The sequence below is a fragment of the Otolemur garnettii genome, unplaced genomic scaffold (genome assembly GCF_000181295.1).
Source record: "Otolemur garnettii isolate 467f Iridium unplaced genomic scaffold, OtoGar3 scaffold00014, whole genome shotgun sequence".
Taxonomy (NCBI): Eukaryota; Metazoa; Chordata; class Mammalia; order Primates; family Galagidae; genus Otolemur; species Otolemur garnettii.
The window spans coordinates 2,830,166-2,851,773 of NW_003852409.1; the positions used below are offsets into that span (position 1 = coordinate 2,830,166).

The 21,608-nt window shown below is 47.4% G+C and overlaps 2 protein-coding genes across 2 annotated transcripts in view; both read right to left on the minus strand.

The window, feature by feature from the left end:
• Nucleotides 1-3,515, minus strand: part of TRIM14 (tripartite motif containing 14) — a 40,473-nt gene extending 36,958 nt beyond the window's left edge. The window contains exon 1 of the mRNA XM_003785362.3: nucleotides 3,300-3,515. Coding sequence (XP_003785410.1) covers nucleotides 3,300-3,515 — 216 coding nt within the window. The remainder of the gene's footprint in view (nucleotides 1-3,299) is intronic.
• A 6,317-nt stretch (nucleotides 3,516-9,832) lies between these two features.
• The window catches only part of CORO2A (coronin 2A), a 29,749-nt gene continuing 17,973 nt past the window's right edge, over nucleotides 9,833-21,608 (minus strand). Inside the window, exons 2-11 of the mRNA XM_003785162.2 lie at nucleotides 21,107-21,223; nucleotides 18,281-18,430; nucleotides 16,865-17,044; nucleotides 16,084-16,200; nucleotides 14,774-14,878; nucleotides 13,925-14,021; nucleotides 12,843-12,955; nucleotides 12,403-12,493; nucleotides 11,210-11,478; nucleotides 9,833-9,969 (exon numbers count right to left, since the gene is read on the minus strand). Of these exons, the coding sequence (XP_003785210.1) occupies nucleotides 9,838-9,969; nucleotides 11,210-11,478; nucleotides 12,403-12,493; nucleotides 12,843-12,955; nucleotides 13,925-14,021; nucleotides 14,774-14,878; nucleotides 16,084-16,200; nucleotides 16,865-17,044; nucleotides 18,281-18,430; nucleotides 21,107-21,223 (1,371 nt within the window). The 3' untranslated portion in view covers nucleotides 9,833-9,837. The remainder of the gene's footprint in view (nucleotides 9,970-11,209; nucleotides 11,479-12,402; nucleotides 12,494-12,842; nucleotides 12,956-13,924; nucleotides 14,022-14,773; nucleotides 14,879-16,083; nucleotides 16,201-16,864; nucleotides 17,045-18,280; nucleotides 18,431-21,106; nucleotides 21,224-21,608) is intronic.

Sequence of the window (21,608 nt, forward strand, 5' to 3'; positions counted from 1 at the left end):
AAAAAAAAAAAAAAAAAAAGAAAGAAAGAAAGAAAGAAATTATACCATTGGACTAAGTAAAAACTTCCAGAACTGTAATAAAAAAAACTGGATTACTGACCTGAAATCAAGCACAACAAAACCTAATTGCATAGCATGGAACTGATAGAGGGCTAAAATTATTTTTGTAATTTTTTTTTTTTTTTGCTTGAAACTTTGCTGATACTTTTTATATTGTGTTTTCTAAAGTCAAAAAAAAAATTTATTCTCAGCTCTTATAGCTCACAGTAATTGGGTAAAGTGTAGTTTTAAGACCAAAATTGAAACACTGGCCTTTCTCTTTACCTGATTTCTCCAAACCTTTGAAACCATTCATAAGCAGTCCTATTTTATGGCATTAGTTATTTGCATAAATTCAATAAGAATATGTCTTCTTTTGAAACAGGGCACATTGGAGACAAGTAATTTTTACCAAGGCTTTCACTAAATGGCATATTTTTAGATATAACCAGGCTGCTTTGAGGAATTGACCTTGGCTTTATGGAGCTAATAAAAAGTCCATGGGAAAGAATGGCCTGATATCTTGCACATGCAGTTCCTTTTCAAGGTTTCTGACCTCTGGTAAGTAGAGAACGTCATTTTCTGACAGGCCCAGGAACCTCAAGACATTTTGAGACCTAAACAAGTGAAGAATTCACCCAATGCACATAGGTACTTCAAGTATAGTCTGAGGGTGAGTCCTTGGCTAGGTTTCATAGCCGTGAGGCTTTTAAAAGGCTAATCCAAAATTTCTTATAAAAGTTCCAGCAAAGTCAACTCAAACAAAATTGGCCTGCATGGCCAATCATTATTCTTGCTGCACTTTATGCAAATAATTAGGCCAAGTGTGATACTAAACTTACTTTGAAAGCGAATTTGTCCTACTAAGATTTATCTTTGGTAAAAATGGGGAACTGAGGAGAGAAAAATTATGTTTCAGAAGAAAATTACAGAATACTTGTTATCAGATTCCAGCCCTGACCATTGCATTTGAGTTTTTATTATTTTCCTACAATTTGGACTAAATACTGAATTATTTATTTAGTAGGCTAAATAAGGAAAGTTATAAAACAAGTTTTATAAGCAAGTTTGTTTTTTTTTTTTGAGTCAGAGTCTACTTTTTTACCCTTGGTTGAGTGCTGTCGCATCATAGCTCAGAGCAACCTCTGATGGTGTGTTCTTTGGAGCTAACTCAAATTCTTGGGCTCAAGCAATCCTCTTGCCTCAGCCTCCTGAGTAGCTGAGACTACAGGTGCCCTCCAGAAGCCTGGGATTTTTAGAGATGGGGTCTCACTCTTGCTCAGGCTGGTCTCAAACTCCTGAGCTCAGGCAATCCACCCACTTTGGCCTCCCAGAGTGCTGGGATTGATTACAGGTGTGAGCCACCACGCCCAGCCCAGTTTTAATTTTCTTTATGATGTTTTTAGTTGACTCCCCAATGGAATAGTTCTTTTTCTCCTGTCTGGTATACAAATTCTCTTTTTGATTATAATCCTCATGTGCTTCATATTTCTATTATGTATCTCTTGTCATTTTACTTCTCCTGAGAAAACTACACTCATGACATTCCAAAGACCAGAGATAAGTCAAAATGTGACAGCAGCTGTATAAATCAGTGACTTGACTGAGGTCACTTTTTTTTTTTGCCACCCTGTGATGTCATTACAGTTCAGCTTTGGTCACTCTTAAAATTCCTCCCTGAGATATATCCTCCCCCAAGGTAGGACAGGACTAATTGGCAATGAACCTTCCTAGTGATGGGACTAAGTTCCAGAACACAAAAGGAGCCAAAATTGTGAGTTTATTCATAATTTACTTATTCGCAATTTCATCAGGTTTTTCTTCAAAAGACCTGATAGAAGGGAAAAATAACCAAAACCCTTCTTTTTTTTGTTTTTTGTTTTTTTCAGTTTTTGGCTGGGGCTGGGTTTGAACCCACCACCTACGGCATATGGGGCTGGTGCCTTACTCCTTTGAGCCACAGGTGCCGCCCCCAAAACCCTTCTTGTAACTGCTGCTAACTAGAATTATATTGTGGGCAACTTCAGGTGGTATCCTCAAGCTATGGGCTCAAACACACTCCACACTTAAACATTTTTTCTTAATTGTAGATATTATAAATAAATATATTCCAAATATATATTTAATATATAATAAATATATGTTATACATGAAATATATTTCTTATATTTTCTTAATCATATTTTCATATCTTGTTATTTAATGTTGGCAACAGGTAGGTGAATAGACAAGTAGACAGCTGGATGAGATCCTTGAGCCAGATATCGGGTAAGTAGCATTGGTAACTCTGAATAACATTTTTCTGAGAAGCTCCTATTATCATAATAGCCATTTTATACCTAAAGAAAGGAAGGCTCTGGAGGCAAGGACTGGCTTTGAAACCAGGACTCCACCAGACTCTCCCCCTTGCCACCCATTTTCACCTTGGAGTTCCAAGGTTGTCACAATGTGGTGGCGATGTCCTGTTGTGCAGGGGAAAAGGTCATTGAGGGGCTGACTTGATCACAGAAGGCTTCTTGGGCGTGGAAGTGGTAGAATCAACACACCTCTGAACAGGAAGGCCTGCCTGGCCAAGCCTTCATAACAGAGCCACAGAACAAGCCAGCCGCAAGGCAGGAAGGGGAGCCCCTGGCGCTGGCCACTGTTAGGATTAAGCATGGGTTAGGGCCCCAAGGTGAGAATGGCCCTTGAGTCCTAGGTTCATGGCCTCCCCTACCTCCAGAACCTTCTTGTGGTCTCCAAAATGGCTGTAGTAATAATGAAAGCTGAGGCTGTCCGGAGCAAGAATGGAAGTGTCTGTGTGGAAGGTAGGAGAGGGATAAGTAGAAGTAGCAGTCCTGGGTTCACGGTCCCTTTCTGTGAATTCCAGAGTAAACCAGAGATGTCCGTGTGGCTGTTTTCTGACAGGAAGGGTTTTCACCTTTGTTGATTAAGGCAGATTTTCAACCAACCCACGGGCAGTGTGATAAGCCAACCATGGACGGGTCAACGATGTCTGGGTACAGCTTGGGCTCCCAAGATCTCACTCCAAAACTCACCTTTTCTGAAGCTTTACTGATGGCCCTGGATTGCCTGTGCCCTTCTTGGGCCGCAGTCTCCGGTTCTGAACTACCGGTTGATGCTTAGACGTGCCCTGGGTCACCCTCTGGTACCCAGGCTCTCACCAGGCACTGCAGTGGGACACCGGACCGGGCCCCTCCTCTGCAGTAACTACTGGGCTTGCTCCCCCACGCTCCCCCCGTGGTCCCCGCGGTCCCCACCTGCACATGCACCGCCTCCTCCAGCGCCAGGCCGATCGGGTGGCCACGGTGCGTGCCCAGCACCGGGCAAAGCGCGCACACGCAGAGGCGGCAACGGCGACAGAAAAGCTCGACCACGCGGTCGCTGTGTTCGGGGCAGCGCCAGCCACCGGCCTCCTCGGACTCGCCGGGACCCGGCCCCCCAGGAACCCCGCTTGGTGGCCCTGCGCCCGCCATGCGTCCCCACCGCCTCCGCCTCCAGAGGCAGGGGGCGGGGCTCCGCGGAGAATCTAAACTTCAGCCGAGGGCGGGGCGGCTCCGGTCTGGCAGCGGGTGCTGGCTGCAGCCCACCCAGGCTAGGGTCGGGCCCGGGAGAGCCCCATCGGCGGCTTGCTCCTCCTGGACTAGGGAGGAGGTGGGCTTCCCGCTTAGTGACGCTGCTACTTTGGGAACGCTCAAAAACCTGCAGCCTGTGGGACGTGCCTGAGGGTGTGCGTTACCTGCACTTTTTGCATTCCCTTGATCATCTCTTGCCCTTTCCTCAAGAAAGATAACCATTCCCACAACTGGGAGTGTGGTGGCTGAGCACAGTGGCTTATGTAGAGGTGGAGGCTGGGGGATCGCTTGAGGCCAAGAGTACCAACCTGGGCAACAACCAAGACCCCCGTCTTTACAAAAAGAAGAAAAAGATTAGCGAGGGCCTAGTGGCCCATGCCTGTATTCCCAGCTACCAGAAGAATTGCTTGAGCCCAGGAATTTGAGGTTACAATGAGCTATGATCATGCCACTGTACTCCAGCCTAGGTGAAAGAGCAAGGCCCTGTCTCAAAAACAAACAACCCCCCATGTCAACCTAAAATAATGACAAACATTCTCAACTGTTTTTTTTTTTTTTTTTTTTTGAGGTGGGAATGTCTTACTATTTTGCCCAGGCTGGTCTTGAACTCAGCCTCAAGAGATTCTCCTGCCTGGCCCTGCCAAAGGATTATTGGGATGAGCCACCTCACCTGGCTAAAGCAGAGTCTTATCAAGGCAAAATGAATTGTTTTAAATAATAGTCCTTGTCACTGACAAAGGGTCTTGTCTAGAAAACCCCTAAGACTCCACCAAGATACTCCTGGATTGATAAATAAATTCAGCAAAGTCTCAGGTTACAAAATCAGTGTATGTAGATCAGTAGCATTTCTATATACCAATAACAGTTAAGCTGAGAATTAAATAAAAGACTCAATGCCATTCACAATAACTACAAAGAAAATAAAATACCTGGGAATATACTTAACCCAAAAGGTGAAAGATCTCTACAAGGAGAACTATGAAACACTGGGGAAAGATATTGCAAAGAACATAAACAAATGGAAAAACTTGTCTTACTCATGGATTGGTAGAATCAACATTGTTAAAATGTGCATACTACCCAAAGTGATTTACAGATTCAGTGTGATCCCCAGCAAAATAATAACATCATATTTCACAGATCTAGAAAAATTAATTCTGTGTTTTGTTTGAAAGTAGAAAAGAGCCCAAACAGTCAAAGCAAAAAGAGCAAATCTGGAGGCATCACATTACCAGACTTTAAACTATACTACAAGCGTATAGTAATCAAAATAGCATGGTATTGGTGCAAAAATAGAGATATAGATCAATAGAACAGAATAGAGTACCCAGATATAAAACCATATATCTACAACCAAATGATCTTTGACAAAGTGGACAATACATGCTGGGGAAATGATGCCCTAGTCAACAAATGGTGCTGGAGAAACTGGATAGCCACATGCAAAAGAATGAAACAGAAGGCCTATTTCATACTACTCATAAAAATTATTTCAGGTGGATAAAAGACTTAAATATAAGGTATGAAACCATACGAATTCTAGAGGAAGATATATAAAAAACTCTAAATGATATTGGTCTAGGCAAAGAATCTGTGACTAAGATCTCAATGACAATCACAGCAACAACAAAATAAATAAATGATTTGATAAACTAAAAAGCTCCTGCACAGCCGAGGAGATAATTAACAGAGCAGATAACCTACAGAATGGGAGAATCTATTTGCAAGCTATACATGTTATAAAGGGCTAATAACCAGAATCTACAAAGAACTCAAGCAAATCATCAAGGAAAAAACAAACAACAAATAAAAAGTGACCAAAGACATGAATGAACAGAAGCTTTTTGAAAGAAGATAGACAAATGGCCAAAAAACATGAAAAAATTCTAAACACCACTAATCATCAGGGAAATGTAAATCAAAACCACAATGAGATATCACCTTACTCTTGTTAAAATGGCTTTTATTAAAAAGTCAGGAAACAACAGAAGTTGGTGTGGATGCAGAGAGAAAAGGATGCTTATACACTCTTTGTACGACTGTGAATTAGTACAACCTCTATGGAAAATAGTGTGGAGATTCCTTAAAGAACTGAAAGTAGACCTACCATTCAATCCAGCAATCCTACTATTGGGTATCTACCCAAAGGAAAAGAAGTCATTTTATCAAAAAGATACCTGTACTCGAATGTTTATTGCAGCACAATTTACAATTGCTAAGATGTGGACTCAACCCAAGTACCCATCAATTTGTGGGCAGATTAACAAAACATGAAGTATTACCATGAAGTACATACCATGAAGTATATTACTTAGCCACAAAAAGGATGAATTAATGCCTTTAGCAAAAATTTGAGCGGAACTGACTAGAGATCATTATCCTAAGTGAAGTATCCCAAGAATGGAAAAACAAACACTACGTGTACTCACTATTACCGTGTTTCCCCCCAAATAAGACCTACCCCCAAAATAAACCCTAGCAGGATTTCTATGCATTTGTTAAATATCAGCCCTACCCTGATAATAAGACCTAGCGATGGGCATGGCTATCAGATAGCCATGCTTTTCGGTGTGGAGAGGAAGACATCCCCTGAAAATAAGCCCTAGTGTGTCTTCTTGAGAAAAAATAAATATAAGACGGTGTCTTATTTTCCAGGAAACACGGTAAATTGGAACTAACTGATGAGCACACATATGCTCAGAGGAAAGGAAAACTCAGGGGAAATCAAGCAGGAGGAAGGGGGAAGGAGAGAAGAGGCAAGAACCTACGTAATGGGTCCATTTGGGTGATGGACACATTTATAGCTGTGACTTAAGCATTACAAAAGTGACCCATGTAACCAAAAACATTTATTTTCCCTTAGTACTTTGTACTAAAAATAAAATAAAATAAGTCCTTGACTATAAGAATAATAGGGGTGGTTTCATCCAGAGTTGGACAAGAAGTTGCTGGGCAGATATCCTCACAGGGTGGCCGTTATGCATGTTGTAGTTTGGTGAAATCTCTTGCAATAGTTTCTGTTAAAAGGAGAAATCGCTGGTGACACCCCCTACTGCCCTTGTGGTTGCAGGCTCCATTTAGTTTGGTTTTAGTGGTGACTCCATTTTGGTATCGACAACTTTCATATTCCCCACCTGGACTCCAGTTGCCCCCAAACTAAAGTCTCAGCTCCCACTTAAATATGTAATTAAGATCTTTGGTCCCTGCCCTCTCTCTGGGCTGCTTTTTACCTGTTTGCAGATGGGGGAACATGCTTCTGCACCCCAGATGTCTTCTTGGCCTTGCTTACTACTATTTGTACTTCAGGTTTCCACCTATCACCTCCTCCAGGAACCCTTCCCTGCTTCTCCTCCCAGGACAGCTCACACTTCCCCTAACCTGGCCCTTCCCATTCCCTCAACCATGATTGAAAACTCTGTATAGGCTAATGACTATGTCTGTCCTGTTTCCCAGATTGGTGTCTGGCCCACACAGTAGTTGCTTAATTGATATTTGTGGAACAAATGAAGAAAAGGAAAGCTCCGAGTAGTAAAATGTCTAGTCATGTTTATTATTTTGTTAAATTCCTTCCATTGCACGATTCCACATCTATTTATTTTCACTTTTCTTTCTTTCTTTTCTTCTTTTTTTTTTTTTTTTTTTTACAAAGCTATGAGGAATTTCAGAAACAACATTAAAAGGATCATTCAAACTGTTTCAGGCACGGTTTCATATTAAAAGCATAGACTGATTTCTAACTTCCTGTTACCCTCTTTGATACAATCTCAAGTTTTATTCCAGGAAGCACAGTTATGGTAGAGCTAAGGTGGATAGCCACCAAAGCTCGTCTCCCAAGTGCTTTGCTCATTCTCAGAAAGTTCCTGAGTCAACAGAAAGGGGGTTCCCAGGGTAAGGAAATGAAGTGTTGGGCCCCGCAAATGCTGGGCAAGTTCTGCTTCATCAGCTCAAGAACATAAACAAAAATGTAATTTTAAAAAAAGATGGCTTAAAAAAATATCTGATAAAAATTAACCTCTCCCTTTCCCTTGCTGTGAAATAATTTAAATAATTTATTCTAGATGTAAAAAAAAAAAAAAAGAAAAGAAAAGAAAACATGTTTGTTCAAAGACGCCTGTGTCCTCTTTTTAAGTGTGAGGTCTGGGTCCCTTGGGGGCGGGAAGCCTGGGGAGAGATGGTGCTGTGCAGAGGCATGTTGGGAAGCTCTCTGGATGCCACCCCACCTCCACTGCTCGGCAGCCAGTGACCTTGGGCATAACGTTTCTTCACTTCTCTGAGATTGGTCGTCCCTTCTGAACATGGGGATTAAAATGCTTGCCTTCCCTGTGTTAAGAGTAGCAAGTGGAAGTTGTGGAGGTGGGAGGGCTTTGTAAACTGTGAAGTGCTGGCCACAAATGAAGTGGCAGAGTTGACCTCATCCAGGGGAGCTCTGCTTCCCTGGCAACACCTGGGATTTGGCCTTTTGCTCTAGAGCACACTAAGGCAAGCTTGGCTGGCGCTTCAGAGGGGAGTGAGCAGAGTGACTGAGTAAATGGAGAATAAGACAAGGAATGTGGGCACTTGGCCATCTTGTGCAGCCAGACAGGGAAACAGCAGACAGAGAAGGGGCAGATGGGACACAGAGCCCCATCTGTGCTGCAGTTGGTGGTCCCAGAGAGCTTGGGGGGAGCGTGGCTAGGAGGATACGTCTAGTTTTTTTGCAACCACCGTCCAGGACTTAAGATTCAGCTTCAGCTGGTCCAGGGTGGGGCCCAGGCATCTCTATTTCCTGAATGTTTCAAAGGGGATTCTAATGTAGAGCTTGGGTTGAAACCTACCAGGTTAAGTGGCCTCCTGCAGTCACCATCTCAGCTCCAGAATCACCTCATCCAATGGAGAAAACTTATCCTCTGCCCCTCCTCATTAAGGAGAGACAAATGCCTCTTCTGATCATTCTCAGTCTCTTGTTGGGGCTATTGTATTGATCACTTTAGAATAGGGCTCAGAATGCAGATTCACTAAGATGAGATGAAGAAAAACTTTTGGGCCAGAAGGGAACTTCAGGGCCATTTGGTCCCACTTTCTTAACCTAGTATAGTCATCCTTCTCCAGAAGCCCTCCCAGCTAGGTGGCCACAGGCTCTGCTGGCATGCCTACCTCCTAGGGAGCTAACTGGGCTAAAATCCACCTATATCAGTCCTGCAGGAGGCAGGTTGTATACCTGAGGGCTTGGTAGTGGCAGTCAGCAGTCATGGGTACAGCTCTGAAAGTCTGCATCCCCATATAAGGGATAGTATCTACCCAGATCTGGCTGATTCTGGTTAGAGAGGATGGTTTTGACTTCCTGTCTGTGTTCTACAATTCAGCGTTATCTCTCAGCCCTTTGCCAGTGTCTGTGAGTTTCAACAGCAAAACCAGTTCATTACCCCACTGGTAGTTTTCCTCAGGTCAAGATCTTGGGTCCTGTAGAAAGTAGCTCATTTCAGGCTCCTCCTCATTTACAGGGAGAAAGTGAAACCAGAGAGGAAAGAATCTCAAGGCTCACTGAGCAAGGCCGGGCACAGCAAAGCTGGAACCAACAGATTCCTGCTCTGTGGTCTGAGAACTGCATCAGACCCAACACAGCAAACAGAACCAGGAGGCCAGGATCTCAGCCCAGTGCTGCCCTTAAAAGTCATTTGGCTCTCTAGGCCTCAGTTTCCCCACCTGTAAAGTAAGGGCCTTGGGCCAGGTCACTGGTTTTCAAACTTCTAAGTTTTTCTTTTTTTCATAGCAGAATTATGTATTCCATAGCAGCCCGACATATACAATAGACAGAAGGGGAGCTGTGTGGTTGGAACAGGGTGGGGAGCAGGGAGAAACAGCCTTCCTGCTTAGTCTTACCCCTAATCTATGGGCCACAGTTGAAAATCCCAGGCAGGTTGACCTCTTAGGCCTTTAGCTCTAACTTTCTACAATGGTCTTCCCTTTGAGAAGTTACAGCTCATCGTGGACACTTAACACAGAATGAAACAGAAAGGAAGGTATGATCTAGAAACAAAGTCAATTTAGAAACTCTTGTTGCAAGAAGGCAAATAGAAAAACGGCACCACGTCCCACTGGAATCTCTTTCAGCGACTGAGAGTCTTGTTTTCTGATAAAAAATATAGAAATAGTGGTTGTTCTCGGGGGGGACGTGTGGTTTGGTTCTGGACCTCCCCACAAAGCCAAGTGTGTCCCTGAGGGTGAGGAGAGCAGCGATCTCTGCTCAGAGCTGCTCTGAACCCATCCGCAAGTTTTTGATCTCCAGTTCCAACTGTTTGGCCTGGACCTCTCTCTGGGTCACCAGGTCCCGGAGCCTTCGGATCTCCTCCTGTTGCCGGTAGAACATCTGCAGCAGCTGGGAAAGCAGAGACCAGGGGGCAAGATCACCAAGGTATCCTGGGATGTGACGGGGCAGGACAGCAGCAGAAAGGCTAAAACACTACCCTATTTTGACTCAGAAAGGTGGGAGTGATTACATTAAGGCAGTTGAGACCTGAGGGGTGTTTTTTTTTTTTTTCTTTTACAAAAACCTTATTTACATGACCCAATAGGTGAAGTTCAAAAAGACTTGAATGATTCAGAAATATTTTGCCTCCACAGATCCCCTATGGCATAGAGGAGATGACACTAGGCCCTAAAGTCTAGAGATTGGCGTTTTCATCACTGCTAAACTATGTCACCTTGGACAAGTTACTTACCCTCTCTGAGCTTCAATACCCTCCTCTGGGAACTGGGGTCAGGAACTCTCACTGTTTTCATAACTGTTGCCACTGTACAGAATGGCTAGTAAATATGACTGTCCCCCTAAGGACTTTCATTACCCACTGGATGTTCCTGGCACCTGATCAGAGTGGTGGTGTTAGCACCCCCTCTTTACCGCGGTAGAAGCTGAAGCTTAGAGACATTCAGCTCCTGGCTGAAACCCTGCAGGTAGCACCTGTAGAGCCAGGATTGCATTCCCTCTGTGGATACCAGCCCTGCTCCATGACACACTGGCCTCCAGGGCTGTGGAGAGAATTCAGTCACATGCTACATCAAAGTGCCTACCCCAGGACGTGGCACACTAACTAACGTTGGGCACTTAACTAACACTGACTCTGAAGGCAGAGAAAATCCTAGAATGCCAGAACTGGGAGGGACTGTAATACCTACTAGGTCAAACTCTCTGCATTTTACAGATGATTCCCCACCATCTTTATGTATACATGTCATTTCAGCATACAAATGAAATGGCATCTATATTTTTTTGTTTTATGTTTTCTGAGTCTTGCTCAACTAAGAGTGCACTGGCATAATCATAGCTCACTGCAACCTCAAACTCTCAGGCTTAGTGATCCCCCTACCTTACCTCCTGAGTAGCTGGGACTATAGGTGCGTGCCACTATGCCTGGCTATCTATTTTTTGTAGAAATAGGGTCTCAATATTACCCAGGCTCTGTTTGTTGAATAAAGTAACAAAGCGAGTTAACAATTAGGCAACACAGCTGATTATTCTCACCCTCATTCTCTCCCTCCATCTTAGACGTGATCCCCATCCCCCACCCCTACCCAGCTGCCCCCTGTGAAGGCCCACCCCACCCCACCCTCATTCATACCTCATTCTCTGTCTTTGGTGGGGGGCATTCGAAAATGTCAAAGCCATTTGTGAGCCAGGATTTCTTCTCCAGCCTGTATTCTGCTGACCACATTGGTACCTTCTCCTGCAGCAGAGAGGGAGGCCTCCAGCCATCCTCTGCAGCCTGGTTTTCTGCCTGGTGAGAGGCCTGTGAGGCCAGGCCCATAGAGTTGAAGACTGGTCTATCTAGAAGTGGTGGCCGGGGGCTCAGCAGCTCAGAGCCAGGCCTCAGGGACACCAGGACTGGCCCTGGGAGGGAAGCAAAGAACTGTGTGAGGACTGATGGGCAGTGGTGGCACCAATATGGCCAGGCATGCAGAGCACAAAGACAGCCATGCAGAACCAATTAGATGCGACAGATGGAGGAGACACAGTCACATGCAGATACACACAAACCCATGGACTGGGGCGATCAAGTACAAATACCCATGTGTGCACCCATCCTGGTGAGGCTTGGTTTGTAGGAGCAGCACAGCACATGCACAGGAGCTGCCCCGAAAAACACTATGAACCCTGCAAGTGAAGCCTTGTCCTAGCTATGTAAATACAGTCCCACCCACATTGCACTCTTCATCCACCAAGTTCACTAGTCCGCCCAGCACTCCCAGGGAAGCTGAGACCTATCTAAAGGTTATTCAAAACTAGGACCTGGCAACGGTTTCCTGTCTCCCAGGAAGGGGCTCTTCCAGGCTACCAGGAAGCCTCTCAGCCAATGGGCTGGGTGAATGAAATGTGGGGGTGGGGTTGGGGGTGGGTGGTTGGAGAGGGGAGGGAGCATCTGGGATGGGGGTAGGCAGGAGAGGAACAGCAGTTCAGATCAGGCAGAACCACTGGGTAGGGGGTTGCTGCTGGCAAAAGGCCTGGGTGGGGGCTACTGCCTAGATGGCCTCTTGGGTCAGGGGTGGGCGCAGGGAGTCTGGCACCCTGCACAACCACATAATGTTTTCCATGGAGCAAAGTGTTTTGCGCTAGAGAGAGTTTTTTGAGCTGCTAGGGTCAAGGCCCCTGCCTTCTTGAACCCGTATGTGACTACCTTGCCACTGGGGACTGACTGTCCAGGGCCTGGCCTCTGAGAATAAAAATACAGGCCAAACCCCTCTTAGCTGCCTGGGACCACTGGTTATCCTAGGTTTCTGCCACATTTGCCCAAGGCTCTTTGTCTGCCTTCCTCACCTCTGTTCATCCCATTGAGCCACTCCTGGGCCGTCAGAGACGGCAGGGCCCCCGCTGTTGGAGGGTAGATGTCTTCTTGGTAGGATTCCGACTGCAGGAGAAGTTCAGACAGTCAGGGGGCAATGGAGTAAGTTGCCCAGATAGGGAGGGCCCTTAAAACTAGGGTCTAGGCACTCCCCAGCCTCTGCTAAATTGGAGAAATCAGGGCACAGCAAGTAAGGACACTTGTCCAAGGTCACAGAGCAGCTCAGGAGCAGAAATGGGGTGAGGCAGAGGCAGAGGACTCCTGATGCTCAGGGATGGCACACTGACCATGAGAAAGGCCTCCCTATGGCTGCCCTGAGGACATGGGCTCCCGGCTCTGGCACCTTGACACCCGGGTCTGTCATCTCCAGGATGGATTCCCTGCCTCCCTCCCAGATGGCCCCTACCACTCTTACCCGCCGGGGCACAATCATGGATATGGGTTCGACGAGGCTTTTGGTTGTGATTAGCTTGTAGAAGCGGAAGATCTCACAGGAGGACACATCGAGGCCTCTCTTTGGCATCACACCTGTAGGCAAACAGCCAAGGAAAGCCAAGAGGTTCTGGCTGGGCTGGGGCCACAGGAACCCACATGAGGGCCAAGGCCAGGCCCTGGTCATGAACAGAGAATGCCTGCCTCTCGCTGTCCTTCCCTCAACAAACAGCTCATGAACAAATACCTGAACTGGGCTGGGACCTGGGGCGGGAAATAATTCGACTCTGTCTCCACCTTTGACAGTTTCGGTTATTTCTGTCAACTTGTATAGGCAGTTTGCGCTGCTCAAGACTCCCTATCTCTACCCCCACAGCTCCTGTGACCCAAATGCTCCTCCAACTCTCTTTTAAGAAGTTGGGATTGCATATCTTTCTCCAGCCTTTTACCCCTTTGATTTTAATCTATCTGTGCCTTTATGTTTAAAGTGGTTTCTTTTTTTTTTTGAGACAGAGTCTCACTCTGTTGCCCAGGGGTTAAGTGCCCTGGTGTCATAGCTCACAGCAACCTTAAACTCCTGGGCTCAAGTGATCCTCAGACTCTTGAGTACCTGGGAATACAGGTGCCTGCTACAATGCCTGGTTAGTTTTTTTAGTTTTACTAGAGACAGGGTCGCACTCTTGTTCAGGCTGGTCTCAAACTCCTGAGCTCAAGCAATCCACCTATCTTGGCCTCCTGGAGTGCTAGGATTACAGGTGTGAGCTACTCTGGCTAAAGTGGGTTTCTCATAGATAACACATGGTTGGGTTTTTCATCCTCAAACACACTTATGAAGGAGGTGGGATTGCTTCCTGGAGGTCAACCTCTTCCACCTCCCTGCTATTGTTCTAACCATGACCTACAGTACTTCCTCCTCTCCCTGTGCTGTGCTGATGCATCTTTCAGCTCCCCAGTAGTTCCCTCCTCTAGTCAGAGTGTCCCTCATGCCATCTCTTCTGCTGACTCATCCCTGTCTCCCCAGCACTGAAGCCCTGACCCCAAGTTGCCTTAGTGTCCCTCACTCACCGATCCCCTTCTGTGGGTTATAGGAGCGGTACTCAGTCAGGTAGCTCAGGTAAGGCTTGTCGGTGTTCACCTCGTAGTAGCGGATGTTGCCATCTCCCTGAGGAGGAGGAGGGAGAGAGTCAGAGTGGGAGCACACCAGCGAGCCCTGATGCCATGCAGCAAAACCTGCCTCCCATAGTGTGAACAGCTGGCAAACCCATCTCACACAAGGAAACACCAGGGACTCGAGGCCTGTCACCAAGGCAGGAAAAGAGGGTCTTCATTTGAATGCTCAATCTCCAAAGCTCGCCCTCATTCCTCCAAGACAGAAGTTCTAGGAGGAAAGGCTCAAATACCACTCCTATTGAGAACTACACACAAAGCTCAGAACTGGCATGTCCTTGGAGTCCACTGAGTGGATAGGAGCCTTGGAGGACACTCCTGGTTGTCATAATGACTTGGGTAGAGCAGGGAGAGATGCTATTTCTGGCATTGGTGGTGGCAGTGGGTTGGAGCCACGGATGCCAAATGTCAGATAGTCCTACCCAGTGAAGACCTTTTCTGCCCCAAGTTCAACAAGTGCCTCTGCTGAGTAGCACTAGTGATTCCTCCTCATCTGGACCCAGATTTGGGGAAGCAGTTTAGGCTGTCTAGCCAAACCCTGGCCCCAGGTGTTCATAGAGAGCCAGGAAGGTGGAAGCCAGGTGCTCTTCCACAGGGGAAGAGTGGCCAGTGACTCTTGCCTATCTCTGCCTTACGTTCCCAGTAACCCCAGCCTGTGTCTGGGCTACCAGTGGGGCTAAGATAGGGATATTTCCGTTTCCTGTCTCAGGGACTCAGGTGTCCACAACCCTCTCATGCCAGGCTGACCTTCCCCACCAAGTAGAGCATGTTGGTGTCTGCATCGTAGAAGGGAAACAGCACTCCTGAGGAGCCGTCCAGGTCCTCCTCTGTGAGAGGTACAGAGAGGTCATCCTGCAAGAAAAGGGGAGACCGGCAAGGCCCAGGTCACTCCTGGAGCCCTCGATAGTGTTCTCTGAGATAAGAATTCCTGCTCTGATGCTCTTGGGGGGCTTGTGTGAGTATGAAAGAGAGAAAGTCTGATCTTGTCTATATGTACTGGGGGAAGATGTCCCTGATTCTTGAGATCCAATGTGTGGGATATTCATTGGTGGAGATGACATTTTATTTATTTATTTATTTGAGACAGAGTCTGACTCTGTCACCCTCAGGAGAATGCCATGGTGTTATAGCTCACAGCAACCTCAAACTCCTGGGCTCAAGCGATCCTCAAGACTCAGCTTCCTAAGTAGCTGGGATTATAGGCGTGTCCCATGACGTTGACCTATTTTTTTTTTTGGACACGGGGTCTTGCTCTTGCTCAGGCTGGTCTTGAACTCCTGAACTCAAGGCCCACCTAGGCCTCCCAGAATGCTAGAATTATAGGTGTGAGCCGCTGCGTCCTGCTGGAGATGACATTTTAAAGCCAATAAAAGGCCCCGTCACCTATTTTATCAGCTTTCTGCCCCTAACAATTACACCTTCAACACACTTGATTGTATTCCACCCCTCTATCCATCCATCTTTTGTTTTTTTTTTTTTTGCAGATTTTGGCTGGGGCTGGGTTTGAACCCACCACTTCCAGCATATGGGACCAGAGCCCTACCCTTTTGAGCCACAGGTGCCGCCCATCCATCTGTTTTTGTTTTTTTTAAAATTCATTTTAATAGATGAAGGAGATTCAGAGGCAAGGAGGGATTTGCCCAGTCTTTGAAACTTCTGCTAAGTGCTCCTCTAAACGATACTGTGGCCTGGGCCCCACCCTCAACTGCCCACCACAAGGTCCTTCTGCCCACACCCATCTGTCTCCTTCCAACCCTTTGCTCTGCTGCTCCCTCCACCCAGAAGGCCCTCTCCTCCTTTCCCATAGTCCCAGCCCCAGGTTCAGGCACCTCCCCTCCCCAGGCCAGTGCCCTGACCCATCGCCCTCATTGGGTGGCAAGATCTGGACAGATGGGTGGGCAGCACCTCCCTTTTTATCAGTACTGGGTCCCCAGGACCTGGCAGACTAGGCTAAATGTGTGAGAAATGAACAGGTAGATGAATGATGCCTGTGAATGAATGCAGCCAGCTCTCAGCTGCAGGGTAGCTGTAGGAACAGCAGATGCTGTGAGACTCACCTGGTCCCACAGGGCCATCTGCCGGTTGTTCCATCGGGATGTGCCCGTGGACAGCAGCTTACTCAGGTTCCCGAGAAACAGCACCTTGTTGGCCCGGTGTCCCTTGTAGCTGGCTTCCTGTGCAGGAGGTGTTGGAGAGAAGTGACTCCAAGGTGGCAGCTGGGGTTTCTGGCCTCCATGCCTTGCTTCTGGTCCATTTGAAAGGCCTCCTTTTCTCACCCCAACTCTGCCTAGAGAGTCTTTCTAGGGACACCACTTCCTGGAAGCCTTCCTAGATCCCTCCCTCTCCTTACAAGTTTTGTTATTTTTCTGATCAAGAACAGGGGTAAACCCTGCTCCATGGTCTTGCTGGAAGAGTAATGAGCACACACCACAGGGGAGGTATGGTGCTAGGTGGACATTGTCACACGGGGGACGACTAACAGCCCATTGTTGCAGATGAGAAAACAGAGGCTCTGAGCAGAAAGCGCTTGCCTAAGGCTACACGGTGGATAAACGGTGATGCCATCAGTTCTCCAGCGACAGAGCTGAGGCAAACTGACATGTTTCAGCTCTCAATATGGATAAAGCACTTCATCTTTCTTTGGCCTCAGTTTTCACATCTGAAAAATGGAGCTGATATATCCCACCTCCCAGCAATGTCGCAAGGACAGGTGGAGATACTACCTGTGAGGGCCTGGCCCAGACACTGACAACATGACCGTGTTGTTCTCAGAAGCCTCCCAGACCCCACTACCTCTTGCTCTACTGCCCCCAAGCCAGACCCTGGCCCAGAGCTGACCTGTAGGACATTCCCTGCTCGGGGGTCAAGAATCCGAATCTTGCGGTCTTTACAGGTGGTGGCCAGCAGGCTTCCATTGGTGTTGAAGGACATGGAGAGGATCACATCTTGGTGACAGGTAATGGTCCTCACGGGGCTAACGATGACAGACTCCTTTGTATCCAGGTTCCAGACCATCACCTACATGGCAGAGAGCCATCTCTGAGCACAGTGGCCACCCTGTGCCCCTGGCCCCCACAGTCACATGCTGGCTGGGCTGCAGTGAAACACGGTATCCCCAGGAGGGAAGTGCAGCTGGCAGCCTGGACAAGAAGCCTGGGGTGGGAGGATGGATCTGTCAGCTGTGGCTGCACATGGCAAGAGGGGAAAGCCCAGAGTCAAGCTGTCCAGCAGGGAAAGGAAAACACCACCTGCCTTTGAGCAACTGAACATGCTGGGAGGACCCCAGTGAACCAGATAATCCAGGGGGTTTCAAATAATTATCATCAGCAGTTTCCAGTTCACACAGATAGAGAGGACTGCCATGGTAAGCTGCACCGGCTATGCATTGCACAGCTCCCGGGAATCCGTTCCCATAGCCTGCGATGTCAATAGCGCCCTCTGGAGTTATCATAAAATAACTGGCACAAGCACATGCAGTGGCCTTGCAGAAACACCCTCCAGGAAAAGATTTAAAAACCACTTCTAAGCAGAAAGGGGTAGAAGCCACTTTTATCCATCACAGAGGGCCCTGAGGTGCCCTATAAAGTTGGCAGGAGCTGAAAAGCCATAGCAATGGTCCCACCAACCCTATTTGTGTACAGATTGGGGAACTGAGGCCTGGAAAAGACAAGGGACTTTCCCAAGTCCTACTGCAAGTCAGAGACTGGGCTGGATGAGACTATAGGCTCCTGTACATGAGTTCCGATCCATAGGCCCCACAGCCTAGGCAGGCAGTGAAGTTGGGGGCAGGCTGGGGGAAACTTCCTGTGCAGGACCAGCCTGTCTCCTCTAGGCAGAAACAAGTTGAAGAGTGTCCCTCCAGACTCATGTCCACCTGTGACCTTATTTGGAAATAGGGTCTTTGCAGATGAAATTGCTTAAAGTGAGTTCACTATGGACGAAGGCAAGCTCTAAATCCAATGACAGGTGTCCTCACCGGAAGAGGAAAGGACACACAGATACACGGGAGAAGGCTGCGTGAAGACAGAGACTGGAGGGAAGCAGCTCCAAGCCAGGATGCCTGGAGCCACCAGAAACCACAAGAGCATGGAAGGATTCTTCCCTAGAGCCTGTAGAGGGAGCTGGCTCCCCCAACACCTTGATTTTAGATTTCTGGTTTCCAGAACTGTGAGAGAATAAATTTCTGTTGTCTTAAGCTACCCACTTTGTAGTAATTTCTTAGAGCAGCTCCAGAAAATGAATATGTGGGCTCACCTTGTAGTCATAGCCGCAGCTGAAGAGGATGTTGGCAGCTGTGGGGTGCCATTCTACCAGGCCCACTCTGCGTGAGTGGCCCAGCAGCTCCTTCCTGTAGGCTGTGAGGTTCTTTGCCAGTAGTTGCTTGGGGATGCCCCAGATCTTAATCTAGCAGGGGAGACAGGGCCCAAGGAGTGTTAGCCAGGGGCACCTTGGCACATATATGACAGTGACCCAGAGAAGCATCAGGGGAACTCTCCATAGCCACCTCACACTCAGTGTGGGGCAGCTGGGGACCCTCAGAGGGACAGGAAGGTCCTAGCCTGAACAGGGGCTAGCACTACCCAAAGATGAGCCTAGGCCTCAACATCTGCCCTTGGGGGATCTTTGACATCCTGATAGCCTAAGGTGGTAGGTAGGTGAGTGGGCTGCAGGCCTATCTTCTAGCCTAGAATATCCCTGAAAATAGGATGATCTTGGCTTGGCGCCTGTAGCACAGTGGTTAGGGCACTGGCCACATGCATCGAGGCTGGCAGGTTCGAACCCAGCCTGGGCCAGCTAAACAACAATGACAACTGCAACAAAAAAAATAGGTGGGTGCTGTGGTGGGCACCTGTAGTCCCAGCTACTTAGGAGGCTGAGGCAAGAGAATCACTTAAGCCTAAGAGTTGGAGGTTGATGTGAGCTGTGACGCCACTGCACTTTACTGAGGGTGACATGGTGACACTCTCAAAAAAAAAAAAATAAGATCATCTACTCTTCCTTGTCCCAAAGGCCCAGGGTGGAGCCTCAAAGGCCAGGATGAAGGATTTATATTGCATCCTCAGGGCACTAGGGAGCCAGCACAGTCTCTAGAGCAGGGCAGGGCAGGGCAGGGACAAGCTTCTTGGTTTGGAGGGGCACCTTGCATAGCCCGGAAGAGGAAAGACTAAAGGCCAGGAGGCTGGGCTGGATGGGGTTTAGTCCCTTTTCTCATGGTGAGGGCCTGAGAGGAAGGGATGGGTCTTCCCAGAGCAGTGTTGCCTGCAGGTGGAAGGGGCTGCCGAGGTCCCAGTCATGGAGGTATACAGATGGAGGTAGAGGGAGATGCTATAGAGAGGGACAGAGCCCAGGGTGGCGCTGACTTGATGTTCCTTGTCCTGCAAGGATCTCTGGTCCCCATAGTGATTATACATGCTGTTTCTCTTAGAGGAATACAGATCTTTCAGCTAAACAGCTTTGCTTTCAATTCAGCAAATATTTAGTTCCTGGTCTTCTTGGATTTAAAACCAGGAAACCAACCGAATGAGCATAGTGCCAGGCTCCAGACAGATGGATCTGGTGAGAGATGTTACTGCACAGATCTGGACCCTGGGTGAATGTCAGGGAAATGTCTGGGTGGTATAGGCATCAGCCCCATGTAGAAGCAGGGAAGACTGCCCACTCCCCAGGCCAGAGGGTCAATCCTACCCTCCAGGTCCTGGGGGTGGGGAGGAAGCTGCAGAGCACTTGACACAAATGAATTTACTCCATGAATTCATTTTGAGAGTGACAGGCTGCAGGGAGGAAAGGCATTGTCACTCCCAGCAATCTCAATTGTCCCCTTCCCCTTTCCCCATGGCATCTGGGAAGGGACTGTGAATGGTTTTTCAAAAAGACCTTGAGGGAGCATTCAAAGCAGGCCTGAAAGGGCAGGTACTATAAAAGTGGAGAAGTGTCAGATATGAGCTATCCTACCAGAGGCCCTACACTCACCGGAGACAGGGCCTGACTGCCCCTGAAATCACCTTGCAGGACATTGCCCTTTATTTCCTCAGCATCTCTTAAAAAGAAAGTGACCTGGGTCCTCTTAGAATTCTCTCCCTTCCTTACCCAATGAACTGGTCAGCTGATTCAACAGTGAGGGTTCTGCAATATATTCTATTTCTCTTTTTTGCTTTGGCTGCCAGGCAGCTCTGAACTAAACCAGGTACTCAGCTGCTGCAACCCTCTATAGCTGACATTTCTAGTATTTCCTCACTTCCTCCATCTGTGGCTGTTTCTCTATAAGGAAGTGGCACAGCTCAGTGGAAAGAGAATGGGCTCTGGATTCAGGCCGCAGTCCAAAGCCTGGCTCCACCTCCCTAACTGGGTAACCTTGGGCAAATGGTTGCACCTCTCTGATCCTTAGAGTCTCCATCCGAAAAATATCCTACTTTGTGTGGTTTCTGGGAAAACTGAGTTAAATGATGAGTATAATGACAGTTGGGGACACAGTGGGGTCACAAGAAATGGTAATTATGACTTTAATTTTAATCAGCTGTGTTTTTTTGTTTTAAGCCATATCCTCCATATTTTAAAAGTCAGTACAAAATGAATTAACACTAAACATTGTAGGGACAGGGAACTATGACCATGTATGGATCAGAAGCTCAAAAAAATATGGTGGGACTAAAGCTTTTGGCAAAGTTCTAGTGTCCTTATTCACATAAAGCTCTCATTCTCATTCTTTTAAAGCTCTCATTCTTCCTCACTGTGTGAGGGTAAGTGGAACTAAATTTTCTGACCACAACAAAAATCCCCTTATAGCATTTTATAGTTCCCCCAAAGGATGGGCTGTGCTGCCCGAATATGAATTTCACTGGCTCTTCCTTAGACAGGTGAGATACCCATAGAGAGGAGAGGTGGCCTAAGTCCCACAGTGCTCAGAACTAACCAACGTAACCCGCCTCCTCAGCCTAACTTAACCCCCCCCTACAAACACTCACAGTAACCTCAGAGCTGAAAGAGTTGGAGGCACCAGGGCTGAGTACAGGCACCATTCCACCCTGCTCTGCCCCAGTGCTGCTCTTCAGGAAAGGGAAGAACTCATGGGCTGACACTCACCGTGGTGTCTTCAGAACAGGATGCAATCTCAAAATCATCAAAGGGGTTCCACTTGACATCTAAGACGTTCCCTCTGTGCCCGCAGACCTTTGGGTAGTGGGGGTCCAACTTTCCTGTCTGTAAAACAGTGCCCAGGAGGGTTGAGGAGAAGACTAATTCAAATTTAGCATCTGGACAGTCACTCAGTAAGCAATCAGTGAATAAACAGGAAAATGTAAAAGACAGAACTGGGTGTGAATCTAGGCCTTTATATTAATTCCCCGTATGATCCTAGGGGAGTTACTTCATTGCCCTGAGCCCCACGGCCCTCCTTGATAAAATGGAGGCTAACACAGCTATTTTACAGGTTGGTGTGAGGATCCTAGGAGACTGAGGTATAGACAAGGTCAGGCACAGTGCCTCCCACATGGTATACGTTCAATAAAAGGGCACTTCCAGCATACACTGCTGGCGGGAATGCAACATGTGGCAACCTTTTTGGAAAACAATCTGGCAATTTCTC